At 38.0% G+C, this 26892-nt stretch overlaps 1 protein-coding gene across 1 annotated transcript in view; it reads right to left on the bottom strand.

The window, feature by feature from the left end:
* Nucleotides 1-25898, bottom strand: part of gli2b (GLI family zinc finger 2b) — an 89053-nt gene extending 63155 nt beyond the window's left edge. Inside the window, exons 1-2 of the mRNA XM_039674220.2 lie at nt 25509-25898; nt 11948-12073 (exon numbers count right to left, since the gene is read on the bottom strand). Coding sequence (XP_039530154.2) covers nt 11948-12062 — 115 coding nt within the window. The 5' untranslated portion in view covers nt 12063-12073; nt 25509-25898. The remainder of the gene's footprint in view (nt 1-11947; nt 12074-25508) is intronic.
* Between the last annotated feature and the right edge of the window lie 994 nt (nt 25899-26892).

Genomic DNA, 26892 nt, shown 5'->3' with positions numbered 1-26892 from the left:
AACGTAATTGGTTTTACAGACTGAACTCAAAATTTACAGTAATAAACCGTAATTAATTATCTGATATAATGTTGATTTACCAACTTATTGAAATATCCGTTATTTTACCGTAAAATGACATTCAATGTACCATGAGATCTATCACAGTTATTTACCGTATAAAGTACGGAAACGTTCTGCTAACCAATTAACAGTTTTGCACTGTAGCATTTTTACCGTTAAAATCACGATTATTTTTTACAGTTTACCTGAGGAGAAATAATACACTATATTCTTTATACACTAATGAATGTGGAGAGCAGGGCAGAGAAATGTTTGAGATCATATTCAGACTTTTAAATGAAAACTCTGAATAGTTTGAGATCGTATCTGAAACTCTAAAGGACACACACGTGAGATTTCTGGGGTCTTTTTCTCAAGAGAAACAAAAGACTTCAGCAAAATGGCCTGTTTATCTCACTGCTGTCTATGAGAAACAAGTAAGAAATAAAAATATGTTTTTTTCCTATGGTGCCCGACTTCAGTTCACAACAAAACAACATCAAACTAATTGATCAAAATAATTGAAATAATATAATATAATCAAGTTGAACTAAATGAAAATGAAAAATGTTGCTTTAGCAACTAACTCATGTTAGTTATTATATTTAAGTAACAATTTTTTTAATGGTTTTAGTGCAAGAGCCGCCTCCATTGTTTCCATGTTGTGCATGGATACATTTTTAAATAAATAAATGCAAATCTGGAAATAAATACATGCGGGAATAAATAAATATAAAAATAAATTAACACTTAAATAGATATAATAATAAATAAAACTATAAATAAATAAAATAAATGAAAGAATAAATAAATAAATAAATTAAGGAAATGGATGATACAATTAATTCAGTTTTACATTTGAATCATATTTGTTTTATCAAGTCATTTAGTCCTTTATTTATTTTCCTCTTATTACATTTGATTTATTTAGCTATACATTTCTTCTACACATTTGGTCCTCAATGTGGTCTAATCAATATTGTGTTAATCCAAGTTAAGTCATGTGACACTGAAGACTGGAGTAATGATGATAAATTCAGCTTTGATCACAGGAATAAATTACATTTTATACTATATTCAAAACAGAAAACAGTTCTTTTGAATTGCAATATTTCTCAGTTTTTTATTTTTTTTTATTGTTTTTTTACTGTTTTTTTTATCAAAAATTAAAATATATGCAGCACTGATGAGTCGGGTTAGAAGTTGCAATATTTTGTCGCACAGAAACGGGCCTGTACAATTCCCACAGAGCAGCTTCTGTTGGTAACACAGGAGATGAAGGACTGGAGATCTTCAGGGATGCTCCGTAAATCCCATCAAATCCCAGAGGTGGAGGCGTCTCTATTTACAGACAGAGAGGGATACATAGATCCACCAAGCGTTCATATATCTCTCCAACACTTGTAAACGGGCCGGATTTGGGCCTGTTGTTTTTGGGCGACTCTCGTGTGTGTGAGATGGATGTCTCCAGACGTCTCCCGAAAGCTCACCATCGAAGCCTTTGATGCACGAGTCCACCGTTCCAACGCAACAAAGAATATCAGATCCACTTAATTGCAGTGTTTCACTGAGCACATCTGGTTTTTGCTCGCATCTTTCTTCATTCTTGGCTGTATCGCATTATTATAAAGCAGCCAAACCCTGTGAGGTCATAATAACATCACGCCATCCCTAAACAACATGTGTTGGATGGAAAGTGTGTGAAAACTCTTCAATCTCTCCGGCGTTTTAATTATTTCAGTGGATAACAACGTGGCATGCTCTCTGATATATAATGTATAAAACCCTTGCGGTTTAAGTGCAGTGTTTGATATAAGCCTTGACTTTTTCCTCTTTTTCTTTCTTGTGATTTCTGGGCTCGCCCGAGTCTCTTTTAATGACTGAAACAACCTCTTTCTTTCTCTCTAAAGAAAAAGAGAGGGGGAAAAAAGAAGCCCTTGTGTATCTGAAGTTGATTTTTATCCGGCAATCAGAGCGGCCCTCTATAAATAGACTCCGAAATGTGCGGGCGAGCGGCTTGCAGTGTGTATATCTAATCTTTCTCTCTTTCTGGGCCCCAAATGAAATCTCAGATTAAAGAGACGCGAATCGCACAGAGCCATCAAGCTAAATGTTTACAAAATGTGCGTAACCTGCAGAGCCATTACTGCCGCGCACAAAACTGCTTCCATGTGGGCGAAAAATGGAAATAATTGGCATCTTTGTTACAGCGGCGGCGCTCTCATTACGGGCATATGGTGCCGTTCATGAGACGGGGGGAAAAACTGTGTTTATTCTGGATTAAGTCTAATGGTCACTAATGTACACTTCCAAAAAAACAACAGCATGGTAATACTGTGCTTTACATGGTAGTGTCCGTGGTACTTTTTGTAAAGAAAATGTGCACAGCGAATACAAGTTGGGAACAGGACACAAACAAACGCTGGAAACATCACCTGAGGGACACTGTTGTGTTTTTAAAATGCATTAAATGCCATTTTCCTGAATTTAAATCAGAATCAGACATAGAAAGCTGTATTTGTTAGGTAGAAAAGAAAGTTTGTCAAGACGATGGATGGATGGATGGATGGATGGATGGATGGATGGATGGATGGAATGATAGATGGGTGGATGGATGGATGGATGGATGGATGGATGGATGGATGGATGGATGGATAGATAGATAGATAGATAGATAGATAGATAGATAGATAGATAGATAGATAGATAGATAGATAGATAGATAGATAGATAGATAGATAGATAGATAGATAGATAGAACGATGGATAGATGAATGGATGGATAGATAAATGGATGGATAGATGAATGGATAGATAGGTGGATAGATGGATGGATGGATGGATGGATGGATGGATGGATGGATGGATAGATAGATAGATAGATAGATAGATAGATAGATAGATAGATAGATAGATAGATAGATAGATAGATAGATAGATAGATAGATAGATAGATAGATAGATAGAATGATGGATGGATGGATGGATGGATGGATGGATAGATGAATGGATGGATAGATAAATGGATGGATAGATGAATGGATAGATAGGTGGATAGATGGATGGATAGATGGATGGATGGATGGATGGATGGATGGATGGATGGATGGATAGATAGATAGATAGATAGATAGATAGATAGATAGATAGATGGATAGAATGATGGATGGATGGATGGAATGATAGATGGGTGGATGGATGGATGGATGGATAGATAGATTGATAGTTTACCAAGTTTGGAAGTACACTTCATTTCCCAGAATGCACTGCATGAGGCACGTTTCTTTGAATTGTAATTCTAAAATATTTGTAACTGTATTCAACTTTCTGAATTCAACTTCCTGTGTGTCAATTCAGACTCTGAAAGTGACTTGCGGTTTAACACTTCAGTAGAAAATAGAATTAAATCTGCAGTTTCAAACCTACAGCAGCTTCTGCATTTAAACACAGTAAAGCTGCACACGATCGTGAAGGAAGAGAGAGAGAGAGAGAGCCTCCAAAGGCCTGTAAAGCCGTCCTGTGAGAGACTCGTTTAGAATGAACGAGAGAAGGGAAGAAAGAAAGAAAATCCCCTTCTCGGGGAGATTAGTGGACGAGGAGCCGTTTCGGACACATTTTTCTCTGCCAGCGCTCTGACCCTTGAGGTCACGGGGAGACCGTCAATTATTCACTGTCGCCGCAAACACTTCATCCCGTTGATAAAGCAAACTGTCCTTATCGTAACCGGCCTCTCTTAGAAAACTATTCACACGACCATCCATCCAGCCCTCGTCCTCTTCTGAATAATGCAGCCGTGCCTCGACAGAAAATGCGATGTGGGATGCGTGATTTCAGATAAGGCATGTTTTTAAATGGTTATATTAATCAAAAGGATGCCATTTAAAAAAGATGAACTACACTGGAAAGTGTAAAATCACTGACAAAGAATTTCACATTGAATTGATTGAATCAACTGAATCTTTGTTGCATGTACACCAAACCTCAAGTCGCCATAAATCAATCCAGCAATGTTTGCATGCACAAAAATATGTGTTTAAGCACACTGTATTTGCGTTTGACCCCGTATTGTTTGCGTGTGTGTGTGTGTGTGTGTGTGTGGCGGCTGTAAAGAAGATGTTAAGCATCCTGCCTGCCGGTTCCCTCAGGACTGACCCGACTCAGCAGAAAACACGGCAGCGGCGCTTAGCGTGGCCATCAATCACCGTACAACACGACAAACTCACTTTCACCATGATGTATGTCGTGAGTCACCGATTCCAGTTAATCAAGTCATTACCCACAGGCCTCAGAGAAACCTCAGCTGCTCCGCTCTACAGCCACAGATACACACGCAAACATTGATTTTTTTTTATTCTATATATAGCGTAATATTTTGCACCAAACATTGCAATCTCACTCCTGCAAAAAGAGTAATTGCACTATTAAATAAATGAATAATACCAGAGAAATCTGCATTGCAGATGAATATAAAACACTGGAAAAGCTGCTCCTTATTGCCATTTTTCACAATGCATGCATGCATGCTTCATTTGAATGCATTAACAAAAGGCTGTGGTGTGCAAAGCGCATTCAGACTCAGAGGTCAGCATGCACAAGTTGAAATGCTGTGAGAATAAGTGCAATTTTTGCAACGACAATATATAGAAACAATTAAAAAAACACTTTATTTTACAGGGTCCTTTTTATATATGAAGAGTTCAGATGCAAAAGCCTCTAAATGCCATTTGAAATTTTCTTCATTAATGATGATTTTTTTATCAAACTTGTATATTTAAGTTCAGTAATTTCACTTAAATGGCAATTAAGTGAAATTACTGAACTTAAATATACAAGTTTGATAAAAATCATCATTCTAGAAGAAAATTTCAAATGGCATTTAGAGGCTTTTGCATCTGAACTCTTCATATGTACTTATGCATAATTACATGCATCTAACCCTATAGTAAGCACAATTAACATTTCTAAGTACTTAAATATTTAATTACTCAAAAATTAGTGAACAAACTGCTGTAAAAATATACATTGCTTATTGTGTGTGAATGTGTGTGTAACCCCCGTCCGGTGAGGCGCACAGACACCTGGTCGCATTATAATTGAATACATGTATTGTTTTCCCTTTTAAATCAGGTGATTCACGCTCGGGGTTCATAACACACGGTCACATTTCCATAGAGGTGTGTGAGAGCGGGCCCCGGGCCCCTAACGTAAAACAAATGACCGGCGCTCGTGATAAATGGTTCTATTAGCAATCCAGATTGTTAAACTCAGATATAACGGAGCCGAGGGGAGCGGCGGCCCATTTATTTTCCCCTCCTCACACAAATAGCTTGTTTTTTTTATGTGTAAATAACATATTAAAAGTCTGCATTAGCCATGTTCTCTGATAGAGAGGAAACTGTTGTGGATAAATAACGGTGGACAGGGGTATAAAACAGAGAGCGCTTTAATAGCGGCGTCTTCGCGGTGGGCATGACTTAGGTGACAACAGCACCGCGGCCTGTTGTAAACTCCACATTGACCGTAAAGCCGGCAAACGGGGCCGTATATTAAAAGCGTTCGACGCGGGGCTCGGGGGAATGTGATCCCGGGTTCAAGGACCTCGTCTGGCGGGCCCCGTGCTGCATATTCACTTATCAGAGAGTCTGCGGGCCGGGATAATAAACCGGATTAAAGCGATAAGTAATTGCTCTGTCGCTGAGCGCTAGCGAACAGCTGAGGCTCTTTCTTGAACGCGCGCGACTGTATGGCTATTAAACTGCCGCGCGTTTATTTGGATCTGGACCGTAATTCTAAACCGGCCTTGCTGAAAAGACCATCTATACATCCAGACTTGCTGGTTTGGTGCTGATCTGCCAATCAAAACACTGGCATTTCTGATGAATCTGGTTGAGGAAAAGTTCACTTTTAAAAACACTTTTGCTGGTAATTTACTCGCCCCCATGTCATCCAAGATGTCCATGTCTTTCTTTCTTCAGTCGAAAAGAAATGAAGGTTTTTGATGAAATCATTCCAGGATTTTCTCCATATAATGGACTTCAATGGGGTCCAAATGGTTCAAGGTCCAAATGAGAGTTTTAGTGCAGCTTTAAACGACACCAGACGATGAATAAAGGTCTTAACTAGTGAAATCATCGGTCATTTAAAAAATAAATTAAAGTTTAAGTTAAATGAACAAATCTTTTTTCGAGTCATTTGGTTAATTCAACAAACAAAATGAACGAAATGACTCGAAAAAAGATTCATTCATTTTGATGAACGAGTTCAAACAGGAGAGTCACGAACGCGCATCACAGAACAGAGCAAGGCGAGCATTTGAGCTTATAAAACTTAAACTTTGTTATTTATTTTTTAAATGAGCGATCGTTTCACTAGATAAGACCCTTATTCAACGTCTGGTGTCGTTTAAAGCCCTTTGAAGCTGCACTGAAACTCTCATCTGGACCCCATTGAAGTCCATTATATAGAGAAAATACTGGAATGTTATCATGTTAGAGGCTTTAGAAAATACAAATTTGTGTAGTTCTTGGTGAACAATCAGCATGTAGTGTTAAGTCTGGCCACTGGGGGCATTGGCGTTTTTCTTAGCGCCTTAGAAATAAAAAAAAATTAATACAAAAATATAAGGACATTCAGAAAATAATTTTGAAGCTCTCAGACGTTCTGATCTGGTATTTGTGGTGACATTTTTATTTAAGATTTAAGTAAGGTTGTTATATGCTTTCATAATTTTTGGTAGTTTATTTATTTCTGCATAGCTTTATTTTTTTTAATTTGCAGTTGCCAAAGCAACATTTATAAATTTTTTGTTTACATTTTTTCATCCAATATTTATATTTTATTTAATCTATATTTCAAAAAACCTAAAACCCTTTTTTCATAAGTTTTAGTTAATAATACCAACACTGATTAAGTTGCAAAAATATATAAAAAAAAAAATTTAAAGTCTAAATCCAAATTTGTTATTTGTAGGATTAAATGTTAGCAGATAGACAGGGTCTCAGTTTCAAATAAACGAAAATATTTATTCTGCGTATGAATTATTATAATGAGGAATATTGTGACGCGATTGTGGGACTTTGCAGATCTTCTTCATGCAGCAACATTACACACTGAAGAAAGCGTAGGGCTTCTTTAAATGTAGTTTATGAAGCCTTCAGACATTGCCGTGATCGTCTTCAGCTCAAATCAAAACTACCTGTTACCACCCCGCTCAATATTCATTCAGGACACCAGAAATAAACATTGTTCACATTGCTATCACAAATGTCCCAATTCCATGCCATTCTTTGATTCACAATTAATGACCATTTTCAATAATGGCAGGCCACCAAAGTCTTTCATTAATCAGCAACCAAAATCACCATTTCAAAGGTGGCGCTCTACCAACATCTCAGAAGTCCACCGCTGCCACTGCCTTTAACTAATTCATAACACTTATACTCTGGAGGTCAGAACAAGCTCTTTCGGCCTCATTACAGACAACTTTTATCACTCGTCTACACACATGTTTTAAACACGCTCGCGCTCTTCTACTACCATACTCTTATCTCTCGACCCCGGGGAAGATACCGAGCTTGTGAAAGTTTCCGATCGTCCATAACAGATCTGAGTGCGACGAGACTATAATACCATCATGAACGAATAAAAAAGAGAATCTCAGTCAGAAACGAGACGAAATTGACTTGAAATGTATATGACATGGCTTGACTGTAAAGAAAAAGTTATTTTTTAGTGTTATAGTATTCAATCTAACTTGTTTCCTCTAGAGTTTCAAAAGAGATGTCTCTCAAATGTATCATATATTTCTCAAACATCCATATATTTGATCAAATATACCCGACAAATGGTTCAAATGACCCAACACATCGGATGCGACCCATCCAGGGAAACGGCTGATATTCTCAGACCGGATTCGAGGCTCATTCACAGTGGAAATAAACTGATTTGAATCGGATAGGTCCATGCAAGTGGACAGATTGGATATTCCCGAGTCATACGACATGGAAAAAGCGACGGTGGCGTATGACGTCAACTCGATCACATGACTCTTTCCAATGGCGCAATATAGTTCAAAGACTAAAGCTTTGCTGACCTATGAAGATGGTGTGGACAGCAGAAGCTTGTCCCTTAAAGGGATACTCCACTTTTTTTGCTCATTTTAAAACTCCCCCAGAGTTAAACAGTCGAGTTTTACCATTTTCGAATCCGTTCAGCCGATTTTCGGATATTTAGAAGAATATCAGTAACCAGACAGTTTCTGGTCTCATTGACTTCCACCATAGTAGGAAAAAAAATATACTATGGAAGTCAATGAGACCAGAAACTGTCTGGTTACTGATATTCTTCTAAAAATCCGAAAATTGGCTGAATACGTTCGAAAACGGTAAAACTCGACTGTTTAACTCTGGGGGTTATTTCCAAAAAAAAAATGGAGTATCCCTTTAAGGCCTGTTCACACCGGGACGAATTTCGCACGTGTTATTCACCGACGTTTAACGCCTCGTGACTAAACAAAGGGCGCCAATGTGAGTGTGCTAATCGACACGTGAAAGCGTCATTTTAAAAAAAAACACCTCGGGTTAATTTTTTTTAGTTTGACGCGCTGCCTCAAAAACTATCCGACCAATGAGATTGGCGCATTTGCTCACGTGTTTGGAGCTTCTGAAGTTACAGTAAAACACAACTTGGGGGCGCTCAAACACAAAACGGTCTTGCCGAGCACACACACGTGATGGCGAAGAAGATACACCCCAAGTAGTGTCGCCGTCTACACTGCCAGGAAGAAATAAGACGAGGAAGATGCGAGGCAAGCGAATGTAGAGCTGCTGGTCTCGTTGGTGCTAGAACATAAAGAACTATATGACAAACGCGACAGCGACTACAAACATCTTGATAAAAGAAAACTGATATGGAGTGGTATTGCAGAGCAAATTGGCGCCATCTAATGTCAGGGAATGAATTTGCATGTTCACTTGGCTCATCGTCAGCGAAAATCGCTTGGGTGTGAACACAAAAAACGCATTGAAAACGCTGACGAATAACGCGCGCTGATATTCGTCCCAGTGTGTACGGGTTAAGTATGTGTATCTTGGATTTTTTCGCCAATGTAAAGTGTAAATGCAGATGTAGACGAATCCGACGAGCGTTCTGTGTAGGCTGCCATCTTGTGGCGACGCCATTACTGAGCTGTTACACCGGCATAGACGTATGCACCGGTAATGTAAACAAACCTCGGTGATAACTGATAAGGCACCCTCGATGACAGCTACAGCCAGGCAGAATAACTTGTTGGGTTGATGATGTTAGACAGTGGCCTCCAGATGAAGGTACAAACGATCTTACAGATTATTTATGAAAATAGCTTGGCAAGCTAGCTAGGCTAACGTTTGCCAACAAGGAAACTATAAAAAGATCTGTCCATTTGGCAACAATAAATAAATGAAATCAAATAAACAAATTCATGTTTTTTATTTGTGTCCATTATTTATCTCATTTTCACATTGCAACGGGCAAGGGTAAGGTAACGTTACAGCTAGAAAGTATACATAATATCGACCAATTAGTGTTTTTAAACCATGGAAAGAGGTCAAAATAACAGCAGGAGAACAATTATGTCACATAACGTTACATTTAGCTCAGGAAAGCCATTTAATGACCATAGCATGTTAATTGAATAGAAAAAATAGCAAGAGAGGAGATTTTGCTGATCACTATATCACATATTTATTATATTTTTTATTTATGTCATTAAATAATTGTTATTATACGCGAATGTCCGCGTCTTGTACTCGCCCAGGAAATCTGTGTAAACCGTACAGCAGCAGACAGGGGCAGTCGACCCGGGGTATTCACAATGTTTTCTCTTCAAAATTGAAATTTTACTGCCACCATTGAAACAATTTATAACGGAAACTGTTTACCCACTCGACATTATACAAGGGGTAACGTTGTAACGTTAGTGACAGTCGTAAATCGCGGGCCGTTTATTCCAGTCAACTAAAACAATAGGAGGCAATGGCGCAACGCTACCCAGCAACAGCTCAGTAATTTCGCCGGTTTCGTCTATAGGTCACTTTTAAAAGAAGATCTGACAGTCAACAAATCGTATTTGGGCGTCAAAACCCGCAGTGGAAATGCAACCAAAGAGCAATTTCCATCAACGGCACTTCTTAGTTCAATCAAACAAAGTTAGAGCTAAGACGGATGATCTCAATTTCTACTTTTCCTTCAATCTCCGCCATAATTTCTCCCTGCGGTTAAAAATGAATCATAGGAATCATGTACCAGTGAAAATCACACTCTATAAATTATGCCATTCAACTGTCTTGTTGCCACTGTGTGGCCTATTTTTCCCTTCCTTTCTTCAACAAATCATGGATTTTCTTTTCTTTACAATGGCAGGCCACCAAATTCCTTCATCAATCTGTGAAAAAAATAAAATCACAAGAGGTATTAGCATTTCAAAGGTGGCTCTCTGAAGGAGCGTGTCGTCCTCGGCTGCCATTTTAACTAATTCATAACACTTATACACTGGAGGTAAGAACAAGGTCTTTCGGCCTCATTATTCACCGCTTTTATCGGTCTCCTAAAGACATGTTTTAAACATGCTCGCTCTCTTTCTATCTGTCCATCCGTGCGTGTGTGTAACTTTTGATTAATCTCAGAGCAAACAGAGCACTAAAAAGCCCTGTAGAATAGATGCTCGTTCGTCCAATCAGGCGTGATTACGTGGCGGCGACTTGGTCACTTGGTATTAATGAAGGCCGCTGGTGGAACGTGATATTAGGATTCATATCAGGCCTGATGGAGGCTCACCTTTGACTCTCCGGGGGCTTTCGGCTTCAGCTTATCAGGGACGGCCGGCACCACGAGCGCCACATTTTATCTTTAAAATGTATATTTCATGGGCATATTCTTTTCCTCAGCTCTACTGGAGTCTTTAAGGTCTCGGCTGCGGTGATAAATAACCTGAGGAACGCTCGCTTCTGCTGCGAAACATCATATGTATCGCAATAAACCTCATGCAAAAGCAAAAAATACCGTGCAACTCTCTTGCACATTAGTCAGCTCCATCTATTGCCTTATGTTTGTTTTGTTGTATGATTTTAATGTCATCCATTTTGCTTGCTCTTAAAGGAGTAGTTCACTTTTAAAAAAAACTTTTGCTAATAATTAACTCACTCACCCTCATGTCATCCATGTAGATGTCCATGTCTTTCTTTCTTCAGTCGAAAAGAAATGAAGGTTTTTGATTAAAACATTCCAGGATTTTTCTCCATATAATGGACTTCAATGGGGTCCAAACGGTTCAAGGTCCAAATGAGAGTTTCAGTGCAGCTTCAAAGGGCTTTAAACGGCACCAGACGATGAATAAGGGTCTTATCGAGCGAAACGATCACTCATTTCAAAAATAAAGTTTTATAAGCTCAAATGCTCGCCTTGCTCTGTTATGTGATGAGCGCTCGTGACTCTCCTGTTCGAATCGTTCATCAAAATGAACAAATCTTTTTTCGAGTCATGACTCGAAGGGTCCTAGATAAGACCCTTATTCATCGTCTGGTGTCGTTTAAAGCCCTTTGAAGCTGCACTGAAACTCTCATTTGGACCTTGAACCGTTTGGACCCCATTGAAGTCCATTATATGGAGAAAAATCCTGGAATGTTGATGAAGATTTTCATCAAAAACCTTCATTTCCTTTCGACTGAAGAAAGAAAGACATGGACATCTTGGATGACATGGGGGTGAATAAATTAGTAGCAAAAGTTTTTTTTAAAGTGAACTACTCAATCGGTCATGTGATATGAAAAAACAAATGGTGCAAAATCTGAATATGTGCATGTATGATTGAGAAAACGATCCCGTTTAGATGCCTTGGAAGGTCGTAGGAAGTGAAATGGGTTGGTACCTCTAGTCAGGGATGATGGGGAAGGTTTTTTGGGCATCTCACTGAAGCCGTTTCCCTCCAGAGCGGACGTCTTACAGTCCTTCTTCTCTGCGGCGCTGGGCACACTGGCCTCCATTATGAAGTATTCTGTGAGAGAGAGACCAAACATACATCAAGATGTATTCATGTGGCAAAGCAAAAAAAAGAACTAATAAGAATAATGAATGCTGTGACATCACAATCGTGTTGCATTGTGGTCCGTGGATCTGTCTGAAGTGTACATATGAGTCGACCCGCTGCCTCGGCCCAAATACACTTCCCTAGCGAAGTCCAACGAAGTGCTTAGGGAAGCTTGACGGCGTTTTAATTAAAATCTCCCTGTCTAAATGTCTAAATGTCGTTAAAAGTTGATTATGAAGACTTACTAACACATATTCTGATTGGTTGCCTCAAAGAGTCCATGCAGGATGATGCAATCACTGACTAAATCATTAAAAATGAGCAACACTAATAAATAAATCCGCGTACGATTGACTTATGAATTATGAAACAGGAATCCGTGTGCTACATCACGGCACTTCATTGAAATGGCTTGAGTGAGCAGAAGCAGATTTGTTTAGTCACTCAACCGTCTCTTTTCTCTCTTTTTTTAAGGCAAGGTAAGCCGATTAAAGGAGGAACACACTTGTGATCCTGGATAGCATCTGTTTCCGCTTTCCTCGGCCAACAGTGATGCCCCCTGTCCATCAGTCATGAAGCGTTCAGCTCGCAGTCAAAGATGACTTCATTCACGCTCCTGCTCTTATGCAGTGCATGCATTGACTTAAAAACATCTTGACGTTTATTTTCGGCTGACGTCATCATTCATTCCCTCATATTATTTACAGGTCCACATATCAGGGCGTATTGCAAGCAGAATCAGTCAACATGACAAAAACGCTCCTTATGTGACCCTGCATTCACCTTTACATTAATCCTGCATTGAAATAACAGCATCGGTCTTTTCAATCGGCCCTGCTGGAGAATCTTGGCTCAAAATGTTCCTAATGTTGGCAGTCCGTTTAAAATGACGCTATGGCCAAAATCTTACATCATATCATGAGTCATTTTATAGTCTATTAGAGTGATTTCTGAAGGATCATGTGACGCTGAAGAGTGGAGTAATGATGCTGAACATTCAGCTTTGATCACAGGAATAAATGGCATAAATATAATCTAATAGACAACAGTTATTTTAAATTGTTATAATATGTCACAATATTACTGTGTTTTTTGACCATCAATGCAAAAAGAGCTTCAAGTTGAGATCAAAACTAAAGACTGAAATCGGACAAACTATTATAATGGACTCTAATTTTGATTGGATGAATCATACGCATATACACAAACATGCGCACACGTACACAAACTCAACCACACTCTCTCTCTCAACTATAAACCAACTAAACTGAACATTCACTAACTTCGTCTTGACTTGTTTGTGACGTTTCCCACAGTGTCGTTTCATGCCTCGTTCATATGTTAATAATGTAAAGTAGTCCTGATAGCATGCAAAATAATCTACATTTATCTACATCTATAAACCATCATAGTCTGAAGATGTGTCAAACAAAATAATACAAAATAAGATGAAAAAAAAAGAAAATATAAAATTAGATATTAAAATAAAATAAAAAAAATATATATATATAAAACATAAAATATATATATATTTTTTAAAAATATATAAAGTAAAATAAATATTAAACCAACACAATTAAAAGTTTAAAAAATTAAAACTAAATAAATAAAAAATAAAAATATAATCTAGTGTATGTGACACAGTTTTGTCTTCAGTTCTTCACGATGAAGCTGTTCTCGCACTCAAGAGCTTTCTGAGAACAAGTGTTTTCTTTGTCCTTCAGTTTGACTGAAATACGTGAAAGACAAACACCTCTGTGAACGTGAAGAGCATTGGAGATCTCCGGATGGGTCAGAGTTTGCTCTCGGACGCCCCTGTGGAGCGGAGAGCCGCGTGTTCACGGCAGGACCAGTGTGACGGATAATACGGGTGTCAAAGACCAAACAGACAGATGGTCACGCAAACAACAGGCACTCTCGCTGTTCCTGACGGTGTTTTTAATCAGCTACAGTCACGAGACCCACGAGCACTCGCTCCTGACCCCGGATTATCCCTCAGGAGAGGGACAGTCAAAGTGGACACGATTCTTACTTACTTTCAAGCTCAGAAAAAGAAATTTAAGAGCTATAATCAGTGCATTACAACTTTCATTTCATAATATAAAGTAATTTTATGATCATAAATATAATATTTAATCCTTTTTCATTACATGCAAAAGGAGATTTTCAGCATTTACAAAGAATGCCTGAGCTGTGCTTTTCCCAATAAAAGTGGCTTTCTGATTTATGCAGATTAATGATTAGTAATTTATATGTTTTTACTTAATATTTTTAATCTGTTTTTAATGCTCTGTCTGCATGCAAAATAAAATAAAATGAAATAATTTTCATACAGAAAACTCCCATTTGTTCTGAGAGTGAAAATAGATTGAATGAAGATTTTAAATATATTTATTATATTATTATTGAATAATTGTATAATAATTATTACTACAAATTATGTGTAATATTTTAATACATTTAAATAAATGTAAAACATTAAATATACTCAATAATTTTATATTCATAATTAAATACTGTTTATATATATATATATATACAGTATATGGGGTAGTGCATATATCATACATTAAATCATGTATATGATTAAAACAAGACCTATTGGGCCTATTTTCACTTTCGATGTGGAAAATGTGAAAAATGTTACTTTACATTCCTGAAAAATACATGAAATTGTATCGGTGAATAAATAAGTCATCTAGAGTTTCAAAGTGGCTGCACATTTTAAAACGGACATCACAAACTACAAACATTTAATAAATAGATATGTTTGACAAATGAAACCAGTAAAACGATCCAGAACAGGCAAACGTTGCCAATGACTGCATCAGATCAGCGCAAGAGTTTCTGTTCGATTTCACTCTCAAAATAAATCCAAACTTATTGTTTGAAACAATGTTTATTTTTGTGTAAAGGAGCATAAAAACAGCCCCGAAAGCTCCATCCAGAAACGGCTGGATTGGCTGTGACTCTTGGAAGTGTGTGACGGACGGCAGTGTGTGTTCTTTACGAGCTGAGGCTGAGGCTCTAACAGGTGTGAGGGGCTGTTCTCCGTGAATCTCGGGCTGAGACATTGTGCCATTCAAGAGCAGAGACCCCGCGGCATCCGGAGCTCATTACGGCGAAACACTCCTGCTTTACAGCCTCACCTCGTTAATTACAGCAGCATCCTTCACACGGCTGAGAACTGACCTCAGATCAGCGCTCTCCGCGCCCTGACGTCTGCCTCGCACTACTTGTGCGGCTCAAGGCTTTTATTCAGGAGATGACGGAAGAGAGAAAGACTGGGATCTGAGGATTATTGCTGTAAATGTTGGTGGAAAGTTAAACTTAAACTGAAGGCACACTATGAAAGCGTTCAATAAACCCTGATTCAGATTCAATAATTCATAAAATTGCAAATATTCATAGTCTGCAAGGAAGACAGACAGAAAAGACTGATAGACATATATAGAATGGATGGATGGATGGATGGATGGATGGATGGATGGATAGACGGACGGACGGACGGACGGACGGACGGACGGATGGATGGATGGATAGATGGATAGATAGATAGATAGATAGATGGATGAACGGATAGATAGATAGACAGACAGATAGATAGATAGATAGATAGATAGATAGATAGATAGATAGATAGATAGATAGATAGATAGATAGATAGATGGATGGATGGATGGATGGATGGATGGATGGATGGATGGATGGATGGATGGATGGATGGATGGATAGATGATTGGATGGATGGATGGATGGATGGATGGATGGATGAACAGATAGATAGATAGATAGATGGATGGATGAACAGATAAATAGATAGATAGACAGATGGATGGATGGATGGATGGATGGATGGATGGATGGATGGATGGATGGATGGATGGATGGATGGATAGATAGATAGATAGATAGATAGATAGATGGATGAACGGATAGATAGATAGACAGACAGATAGATAGATAGATAGATAGATAGATGGATGGATGGATGGATGGATGGATGGATGGATGGATGGATGGATGGATGGATGGATAGATAGATAGATGGATGAACGGATAGATAGATAGATAGATAGATAGATAGATAGATAGATAGATAGACGGACGGATGGATGGATAGATGGATAGATGATTGGATGGATGGATGGGTGGATGGATGGATGGATGGATGGATGGTTGGATGAACAGATAGATAGATAGACAGACGGACGGACGGACGGATGGATGCTCTATAAATAGAGATTTTTGCTGTATTTTACTTCTTGCATTAACCCTTTCAGAGCAAATGAATGAATACGAGATCATCCATCATCCATTTCACTCAGCTCTATAAACGTCCATCCAACTATTCAACTAAATAAAGCCTTTAAGAAATGATAATTAGCTATTCTTCTAATGAACAATCGTCATTTACATTTCTAACAAGCTTGTGACGCACAGCAGGAGCAAATAATCCTGATCTCCATTCGTGAGCGATCACTGTCCTGAGGAACACAAACACCATTCATGAGGCCGTCAGAGGACAATAGACGCTTTAGGAGGAGATAATTGAGCAGAGCAACAACAACTGAACTTTACATTCCCCTCAGGACCTCATTGTGCTCCAGTCAATGGCCTGTTGGTTTTACCAGCGGACTCTTCATCTGAACCGTTTGCAGATCCTCTCGATCTGGACCTTTAGAGATCCATCACTGATCTGTTTCTCTGAGAGAGGTCCAACATCGCTCTCTCACTCGTTCACAGGTGGGCAGCTGTCCAGTAAAGCGCCCTAGTGAGGGGACATGTGTCGCAGGTCATTTCCTATGAGAAAACAGACCATAAATCAGGAGGAAATACAGCTGTGTGCTAACCCACGCCTCACAGAATCACACGCTTTAACGGGAAAGAAAAGCTCGTGTTGTGTCTGGATTACCATAAATACGAGATGACGACTTGTTGGAAGTGTTAAAAAGAAAAATATCCACAATAATTCACAAGACTGAAAGAGTAACACCTCAAACACACTTCAGCCACAGTGTGGAGGGTTTGGAGAAACCCCGAGACGGATCGCGAGTCCTGCAGGACCGGAGCGGCTGGGGTGAATGTTGATATTCCAGGTGCAGGAGAGCGTTGGGCTCCTCACGCTGGATTACTCACCGCAACCCCCTACCTCAGCGCTGAATAATTACAGCTCGAGCTGTCCCACAAACTAATGGCTCTGACAGAACCCTGAAAGGTCACATAGCGAAATCCCTCAGAGGCTCTCGGGCTCTCTCGCTCGCTCTCTCTCTAGTGTTCGCTTGTTCAAACTTTGGCTTGAAGTGTGTTTCTTCAGGTTCATGTATCTTAAGTTCAGAAGCAAGATTCCTGTAGAGGGGTAACTAGCGATCGCTCTTTCATCAGTTTGCACTTATGAGGAACCAACTTTGTCTCCGTTTTTTTTCTCCTAAAATTCCTTAAGAGACTGAAAAACCCATATAACAGATGACAAGAGCACATATCAGACCAGATCAGACTATTCTGAGCATTTTCTCTTATAAATTTGTTAAAAAGTTTTGCTATATATATATATATATATATATATCGGTCAAAATTTTTAGATCAGTAATATTTTTTATGCTCAAAAAAGATAAATTATTATTTTCAATGTTGAAAACTGTCGTGTACCATTTCCCCCCAAAATTCTATGATGAATAGAAAGTTCAAAAGAACCGCATTTATTTAAAATATAATCTTTTCTAACATTATAAATGTCTTTACTGTAACTTTTGATCAATTTATCCTTGATGAATAAAAGTATTGTCTAATTTCTTTCCCCCAAAAATAAAAAATAAATTCTTACTGACCCCAAACTTTTGAATGGTAGTGATTAATGTTACAAAAGCTGTCCGTTTCAGATCAATTCTGTTCTTTTGAACTTTCTATTCATTAAAGAATCCTGAAATAAAAATGTAAAAAACTGTTTTCAACATGGATAATAATCATAAACGTTTCTTGAGCATCATATTATAATAATTTCTGTAGGATCATGTGACACTGAAGACTGGAGTAATGATGCTGTAAATTCAGCTTTGATCACAGGAATAAATTACACTTCACTATATTCACATAGAAAACCGCTGTTTTAAATTGTAATAATATATCACAATATTACTGTTTTTTTTTTGGTATTTTTTATCAAATAATTGCAGCCTTGGTGAGCAAAAGAGACTTCTTTTAAAAACATAAAAAATCTTACCGATCTAAAACTTTTGACCGGTAGTGTATATATACATGATTTTATGTTTATATTTTTACTGTTTGCATATATATATATATATATATATATATTGTATATATTTTTGTAAATATTTATAAATACAAATATATATATATATATATATATATAAAAAGCAATACTTTTTATGCATTTTAAAAGAAAAAAATGCTCAGATTTTCAAAGTCCATCAAATCCATCATATACAGTATATATATAATTCATTTACACTGAATCCAACAACAAATATATATATATATATATATATATATATATATTTAATTCATTAACACTAAATCCAAAAACAAATATATATATATATATATATATATATATACGTATATATATATATATACACACACACACACTGTATATATAGACTTTTATATAGAAGTTTAAAGTAACTGATTTCAGCTCTTTAAAGCTTTCACAGTCACTCACTTCTGACCCAGCGTTTGATAATAATCATTCTTGAGGTTTCGAAAGAAAAAAAAGTGTAATTTTAAACGAACCACATGACACATCAGAGCGGCCAATTCAGCGTCGTTACAACAGACCGTTGCATTCCTCGCTGATTTAACAAGCTCCAGTCCGTCAGGATCATAATTCCAGCAAATTCCAGGGAATATTACTCATAAGTGAGTGAAGCTCAGTTCAGTCAGACACGAGGAGATATCGCTGGAGATACACACACACACACACACAGTGTGCTCACAACTCATGCCTCCCTTAAAAGTCCCAGTGTTTGATATAAGACAGCAGGGAGTTGTGTGAGTCAGGATGGGATTCAGCGCTAATGGTGTGTTTCAGTAATGGATGTGTGTGTGAGTTTAGGTGATAGTCAGATCACACCCCCCGCTGATAAGTGCAATATCCCGTCTCCGTTAGTGTGACCAATGCCGAACAGATGTTCAGAAGCTCAGATCAGGATTCCTCCTGCCTCCCCAAATCTGCCCACAAACCCATTACATCTCACTTTATCAACATGTTATTAATGCACTGCTGTTGTATAAATGAAGGTGACTTGATCCCACCGCCCAGACATGTTTGTTAACAGCACGCTTTGATCCACCGGCCAAATGGTGTTTTTAGGAGACACTTGCGGTTTGACACCAGGACTGTAATGTAAACGTCCTCTCCGTTCTGTTGTTGAGCTCTTCTAACGTTTACAGCCACTTACATTGGTGGTTATAACAGTTTTAGTGTTGACACAGCAGTGCCTTTCTGTAAAGAAAGTCTGCAGACAATCAGTTAAAAGAACACCGAACACGAAGTTGACGGCAAATCTGAGCAAATAAATTGCACTGTGGATACAGACATGATTAAGAAGAACCAGCTAACTCAACTAGGGCTCGACCTTTAACCCTGTGTAAATGCTAAGGCCTAACATTGGCCCTGGGTTTCACAAACAAGGCTTAAGCGAAACCCAGACTAAAATGCATTTTTGAGCTGTTTTAAAGCTCTGCAGTCAATAACTTTATCCCTTAAAATCATCTTTGAACAACAAAATGACATTCTTCATGTGTTAAAATAGCTTGAATGTAACTCGACACCCTCATTTAGTATGCGCGGTTCTATGAATATGCAAATGAGCTCACTCACTCACTCAGGGATCAACTGGTTGACGATCACACGTTGATCTGATTGGTTACGAGGTCGTTTTTGCTGGGGTTTTTTTGTTAATTTTTGATGATAATTTACTCACCCCCATGTCATCCAAGATATTTATGTCTTTCTTTCTTTAGTCGAAAAGAAATGAAGGTTTTTGATGAAAACATTCCAGGATTTTCTCCATATAATGGACTTCAATGGGGTCCAAATGGTTCAAACGGTTCAAGGAGTTTCAGTGCAGCTTCAAAGGGCTTTAAATGACTCCAGACGATGAATAAGGGTCTTATCAAGCGAAACGATCACTCATTTAAAAAATAAACAACAAAGTTTAAGTTTTATAAGCTCAAATGTTTGCCTTGCTCTGTTCTGTGATGCGCATTCGTGACTCTCCTGTTCGAGGTCGTTAATCAAAATGAACGAATCATTTTCCGAGTCAATTTCGTTCGTTGAATGAACCAAATGACATGAAAAAAGATTCATTCATTTAAAGCCCTTTGAAACTGCACTGAAACTGTCTTTTGGACCTTGAACTGTTTGGTCCCCATTGAAGTCCATTATATGGAGAAAAATCATCAAAAACCTTCATTTCTTTTCAACTGCAGAACATCTTGGATGACATGCGGGTGAGTAAAGCAGAAAATACTCAGCAATGCTGTCGACTTATGAACTTTCACATGGTTTAAGTGTATTAAAAACACCACATACACACATAAACAACATTAAAAGCTGAATGCTGGTATATCTTAAAATAAGTCAGTGTCGCTGTTTAGTCTGAAGATGCACGTTTATAAAAGCTACTTAAATGCCCCTAATTGAACTAAGGCCTAATCCTGGCTTAATCTAAACCTCGCCTAGAGTTCAGTCCGTCACACAGACCCGATGTGAGCGAACACTCCCCAATGCAAAGACAAATAATCACAGAAGACTGTCTGCGTTACAATAAATGCATGTCCGGAGCTGTCGAACACGCCTGAACCGGCTCTAGGCCGCGAGCCAGCGCTTGTGAAACCGCCAGGGGTTTCTGCTATCAGGCGTTCGTCTGAAACATGTACGATTCCATCAGCGATGATGATCCGTCTGTATGACTGCGCATGAACCCACGGCTCTCTGCTGTCAAAAGTTCTTTAGGTATTAAAGGAGTATCATCCGGTTACTGCATCCCTTCAGGAATTCATTAAGTCCCGAATCAAAGCCAGTCAAGAGGCGCTACGGATACCCTTCACATTTCATCGCGGGGCGAGCATCTCCTGCTCCCAGCGGCCCGCCGATCTTTGATTTCAAAGCGTCTCGTGGCGTGTGATGGCCTTTCAGGAGACGCAGATTCTCTGATTTCACTCCGCGTAATTAGACGCCGCTTGATGCGTGATTGTCTCTGCTTGATGAAGGCCTTTTTCTACCCCTTCTTTTTTCCCCAGTGTTTCGAGCTGGTTGTTGAATCAGCCCGTTCAAGTTCAGTTCTTCAGTGGAAGTTACCATAGATGCTTAGATAATAAAATGCAAGGAAAAATGAAAAACAATGAGTTGATATACTATATGTGTACAGTGACTCGCACTTTTGTCTGAATATTAATAGCTTAGCATCTAGTGTCTTTGATGCTTGGATTATAAAATGGAAGAAAAATATTTTGGGGGATTGAAAGTAAATGAGTTGATATACTGAGGTTTTAGTCTGAATATCCATAGCTTAACATCTAGTGCATTAGATGGTTAGATACTGTATATGCACCGTTTTTGCATCGTACTTTTAAGTAATGTCGACTTGGAATAATTTTACTTAGAAATTAACAAGAAAACCTTTGTTTAATGAACTTAAATATTTGAGTTTACGCAACATTCTTTACTAAAAAATATATGCATCGCGTTACATGTATTTTTTTAAGTAAAGAATGTTACGTGAACTCAAATATTTAAGTAAATTCAGTGTAAAAGTTAATTTCTTGACCAAAAATGCAATAAGTAAAAAAAAAAAAAGTTAAGCTTACATTTTTCACATATGTGCTATGTCTCCAATTTTTGGCTGGAAAGGCATCCTGGGAAATTGCATTTATATCACGTGACTCGTATAGTTATGTAAAATGTTATGCTTGATTTACTTAATTTTGAAGCAATTATTATAGTAGTTGACATGACTTGTGTTTTTTTTTTTTCATTTTATTTATGCATACATTTAAGTTCACCAAGTAACTTAATATTTTTGTGTTGCACCGAGAGGTTGAAAAGTTATGAATACTTATTTTTTGTGTGTTTAAGTAATGGTTGTTCAGCCAACTAATCGTTTTTTAGAGTGAAAATGCCAGAAAACAGGGATGCATGATTTCGTAGATCCTCTCTTGACGATTCTCCAAAGAAAAACACACAACACTGTAAAAAACACCAACTCAACAACATCCACCCTGATTCTGAATCACAGCGAGCGATGCAGTTTACACAAGCAGCGGATTCACACTGAGACGCACACTCTCTCGACGCTCCAACTAGCCTCAGGGTCTCAAGCTGACAGCTTTCTTAGAGATGGATCTCCATTCAGGCTCTTAATAAACACCATCATTGAAATATCATGAAATATCATATGACATTGTGCAGTGGTTCTCAACCGTCTCAACCCAAAAACCGCATCTCAGGTGTGTTCTGATGATGTCAGAGAGCAGAAAAATTCAATGCTAAATGCTGAAACAAAAGCAGCTAAATCATGCATCTCGAGCAGCAAAATATAATTAAAAGCCTTATATATTCAAGTATTTATATATATATAAATATATATATATATATGAACACACACACATATATTATGGGTTATTTCAACCCAAAATTGGGTCAAATATGGACAAACCCAAATGTTGGTTTAAAAATGTAATTAAAAAATCTACAGTTGAAAGTGAAAGTTGAAGTTGGGTTAAAATTTTTAATTACATTTTTAACCCAACATTTGGGTTTGTCCATATTTGACCCAATTTCGGGTTAAAACAACCCAGCATTGTTTACAGTATATATAATTTTTGATATACATTGTAAAGTGTAAGTACTTCGTACTTTATATATATTAAAGTAAAAGTAGTAATATGTAAAATAATAATATAATATATAAAATTCAACTATTTATTTTATGTTTTGCTGTTCTAGCTATATATATATATATATATATATATATATATATATACACTTCTCAAAAAAATAAAGGGAAAACTAAAATAACACATCATAGATCTGAATGAATGAAATAATCTTATTAAATACTTTTTTTCTGGTTTTTACTTTTTAAGTGTTGTTTAAGTGTTCCCTTTATTTTCTTTGAGCAGTATATATTAAGTGAAAAAATATATATATATAAATCTCAAAAAAATAATAATATAAAGAGATAATGTAATATAATATTATATAGAGATAAAATAATGTAATCTAATATTTAGACACGTTAGCATGGGCAGGTTGTGTGACGCCTCATCCTCAAACACCACAAACAAATCTACACAGTGTAAACGTTACGACCCAGACGACATTAAATGCGGGTTTAGTGTTGTGTTGTAAAACAGAAGCAATAGAGAAGCACTGGAACAGTGTGTGCCTGTTTGTGGAGTGATTGAGTTCCTCTAATTAGGAGACAGTAGTGATGATCAATCATGAAATCACAGCATCGACTTCTAAACAGTCAGTTTTGTGATAAAGGCCGGCAACCCTGCGATCTGATTGGTTAATGAAGAAACACACAGTGATATTTAGTTCAGCAACAGCCATACACACAGGTCCAATGATAGACAGTCTGCAACTGATCCGATGGACGGTTAAAAGTTTGCACTAATGGCTCAGCCAGAGGTGTTTATAAAGCATAATGTGCTAAACCCGGGGGATTCAAACTGAGGAAACATCTCAGCAAATAATGTTTTGTTGACGGTCAGGTTTAACAATAAGAAGATAATAAAACTCCAGCAGTATCTTTAGTCCAAACTGCGCTCAGAATAAAACAACACACGTTTTCAGGGGTCAGCGACTCACAATGGAGGGACTTCTGAGGAGCTCGACTTCCCCGGGATTTCTTGACCTATTGACAGCGGACTGACCTTATATACTCCTGTGAGAAAGCCTATTGTGCTCTGGAGTCTTAGCAAGACAAACAAGAGTTCCCCGCGGTCTCAAAGACAATCCTGAGCGAGGAAAGTCCTTGTGCTCATCATGCACACTTTCATTTTAAAACCCTGGCTGAGAGAAACGTTTAAATGCTTTATGCCGGAAAAATTCCAGCTTCCCGATGTTTCTCTTCAACATTAATGAGCCGAAGTTTGGAAATTGTTCCCGAAATTCCTCCACAAATAGCCTGAAACTATGCGCCCGACTCCAGACATCTGGCATGAAATGAAAACAGCTTTATTCAGGGTTCGTTCACCTGGCTTTATTTCTCGTCGGTGTTAATTGGTGAGGATGTGAAAGCGGACTCTTTCTCTCCCTCTTGTCTTAACTTCTGAATCGTCTCTGCGGGGAGTTTTACTCAGTTTCCATTCAGGCCTTCCATGCGCCCTGCGGTATTTTCAGCTCCTCCGCTTTCGCACCATTGGCTTCATTAAATTCTTCTCCAATGAGAAGGACAAGAAAAGGGCTGACGGACCCTGAGAGAGCGGGACGTGTGAAAAAGGCTCCGGGGGAGATGAAAGAGGCCCCTGTGGCCCCGGGGCCCCGGTGACCGTCAGCTCGGCCGGACCTGAATAATCCTGAATGGGCCCGTCGTTCTTTCACATCCTTTTCAACCTCTTTATCCTGACTGCTAGAACTCTTCATCGCGCACAATGGCAAATGCACTAAAACTGTTTTCTCATGCTAATGGATGTGAACTCACTCCCACCGAATGCTTTTTGCTTTTCCTCCAGGATTTAAATGGGCCAATTAGAGGCTGTTATTTCTCCTCGTCCTCTATATCTCAGAGTTTCTCCTCTCTTTTTCGAGTGAATTGCACGTTTTATCAGCGAATCCTCGCGCCGTAACGGCCACAGAAATTGATTGTAAGTATTTCAGGAGGAGAAAGCAGAGTAAACAGAGAGCCTGAAGAGCAAACATCAGGTCTTTCAACTCTCAACAGCTTGAACTTCTGTTTGCATTCATTATCCTCTGCTGGATTATTCACTCTCTATTGTACTATTTACTTAGCTCATTTCTACAAGAAATGACTGTTTTAATGACTATATATATTATTTTTTATTTTTTAAATCCCCTCGCAATAAAATTTAAAACTTCAGAAGGAAATTAAAATGCACAGTGAGATGACTGGACTGTGTGATGATCTAATGCATGGATGAGTGGATGTGTTGAGGATTGGCGCCTGGCACCTTCTGATCGCATCTTCCCCCATATGGATCAAATTGCAGCAGAATGTTTGAGATTCCAGTGTCAGGAGTCAAACAAGAGTCGAAAAGCCATTCTATTCTATTCTATGGTCCATCTACGCAATTTCCCTCCAAAATAACTCCATTTGAAACAGTTTTGTGCGTCGAACAAAAGTTGAACAAAAACTACAACACAAATGTTTGAAATGCTCATTAAACACGCGCGTGCACGTAAATCACTCACCAGCTCTGAGGAGTGAATCAAACTCGCTCAAACACGATCAAACTCTTTCTTCACTGGAAACTTTCTGGCTCCAGAAAACAGAAGCGCGTCCCACGAACATCCATCAAATCACGAGCGGAGATCTTCACGAGGAGCAGCGGGTCTGAGGCGAGAATCATTCAGAAAGTTCACTTTCGGGATTCTTCTTTAACTTTTACGGTCCATCAGTGAGAATGAACGCGTGAAGTTTTCATCATCTGAGCGCGCGACGACAACAACAACAACAACGGCGAGCGCGCGCACGCGGAATCAGATTAGCAGAAGTTTGGGAAATAAAAACAACACAAGAGTTTGAGAGCGACTGTTTGCGGTGAGACCCTCGGGTGATCTGTTTTCAATGCTCTCTCTCTCTCTCTCTCTCTCTCTCTCTCTCTCTGATGGGTCGGGCTTCACACTGAACTGATCGCGTCGGACTAAACTTACATCAAGTTTTCTACAAGGTCATCCTAGAAGAAATCAAAGATAAAACACTTTATTTTACACTGTATGTTGGCTATAATTACATGCAAATACCCTTCAAGCAAATAAAACCTAGTAATAAACCATTATAGTAAGTACAAGTTGTAAATTCATATTACTTAGTTCTAATAATTACACTGTGACTCCTTCAAATAAAGTGTAACTGAAAATGAAATCAAGTTTTGTTAACACTTTATTTAACATGTCTTTGTTATACATTTAGTTATTGAGTAATATGTTTAGTTGTAATAGAGTTTGCTTGAGGTTTAGTTGCATGTAATTATACATGTATACATATACAAAATAAAGTGTTACACAATTTTTTGGGGGGGAAATATGTGAGTAGCATTTAATTTATTTAGTATTTATTAAAATGTGTATTTTATTGTATTATTAGTTCTTAATTCAAATCTAACTAATCGTTTCTTTTCTATGATTCTTTACCGAAATACGCAAGTGCTGAAAAGAAAACAGAGCATCAGTATCGATGCGTTTCGTCCCAGATCTCCAGCTCACATCAGCCTCATTCATCACTTCAGCTGACCGGGGATCTGTATTTACAATAGAAAATGGAAATGGGGTCAAAACTAATTCATGTGAAGTTTGCGGCAGATAAAAAAAAAACAATTTATTACGCTTAATTAACGCACTTAGACATGAGCTGCTATGATACAATAAATTATTCTTAAATCACCATTAGTGGCTTATTTTAGAAGCTACACACTTATTAAACTCTGACATCACATTAATATACAGGCTATTGTACATATTAACATGATGATCCACATTTCAAGGTGTTCATGTGGTTGAAAAGCCTTCATTATTATTTTCACTCGACAGAAAAGACAAATCTGAAGTTAAACAGTGTAATTGGAAACATGTCTGA

Source organism: Pimephales promelas, chromosome 21 (assembly GCF_988280905.1).
Source record: "Pimephales promelas chromosome 21, fPimPro1.hap1.1, whole genome shotgun sequence".
Classification (NCBI taxonomy): Eukaryota; Metazoa; Chordata; class Actinopteri; order Cypriniformes; family Leuciscidae; genus Pimephales; species Pimephales promelas.
The sequence above is the reverse complement of the archived record's forward strand: the minus strand, read 5'-3'. Positions and strand labels throughout refer to the sequence as shown.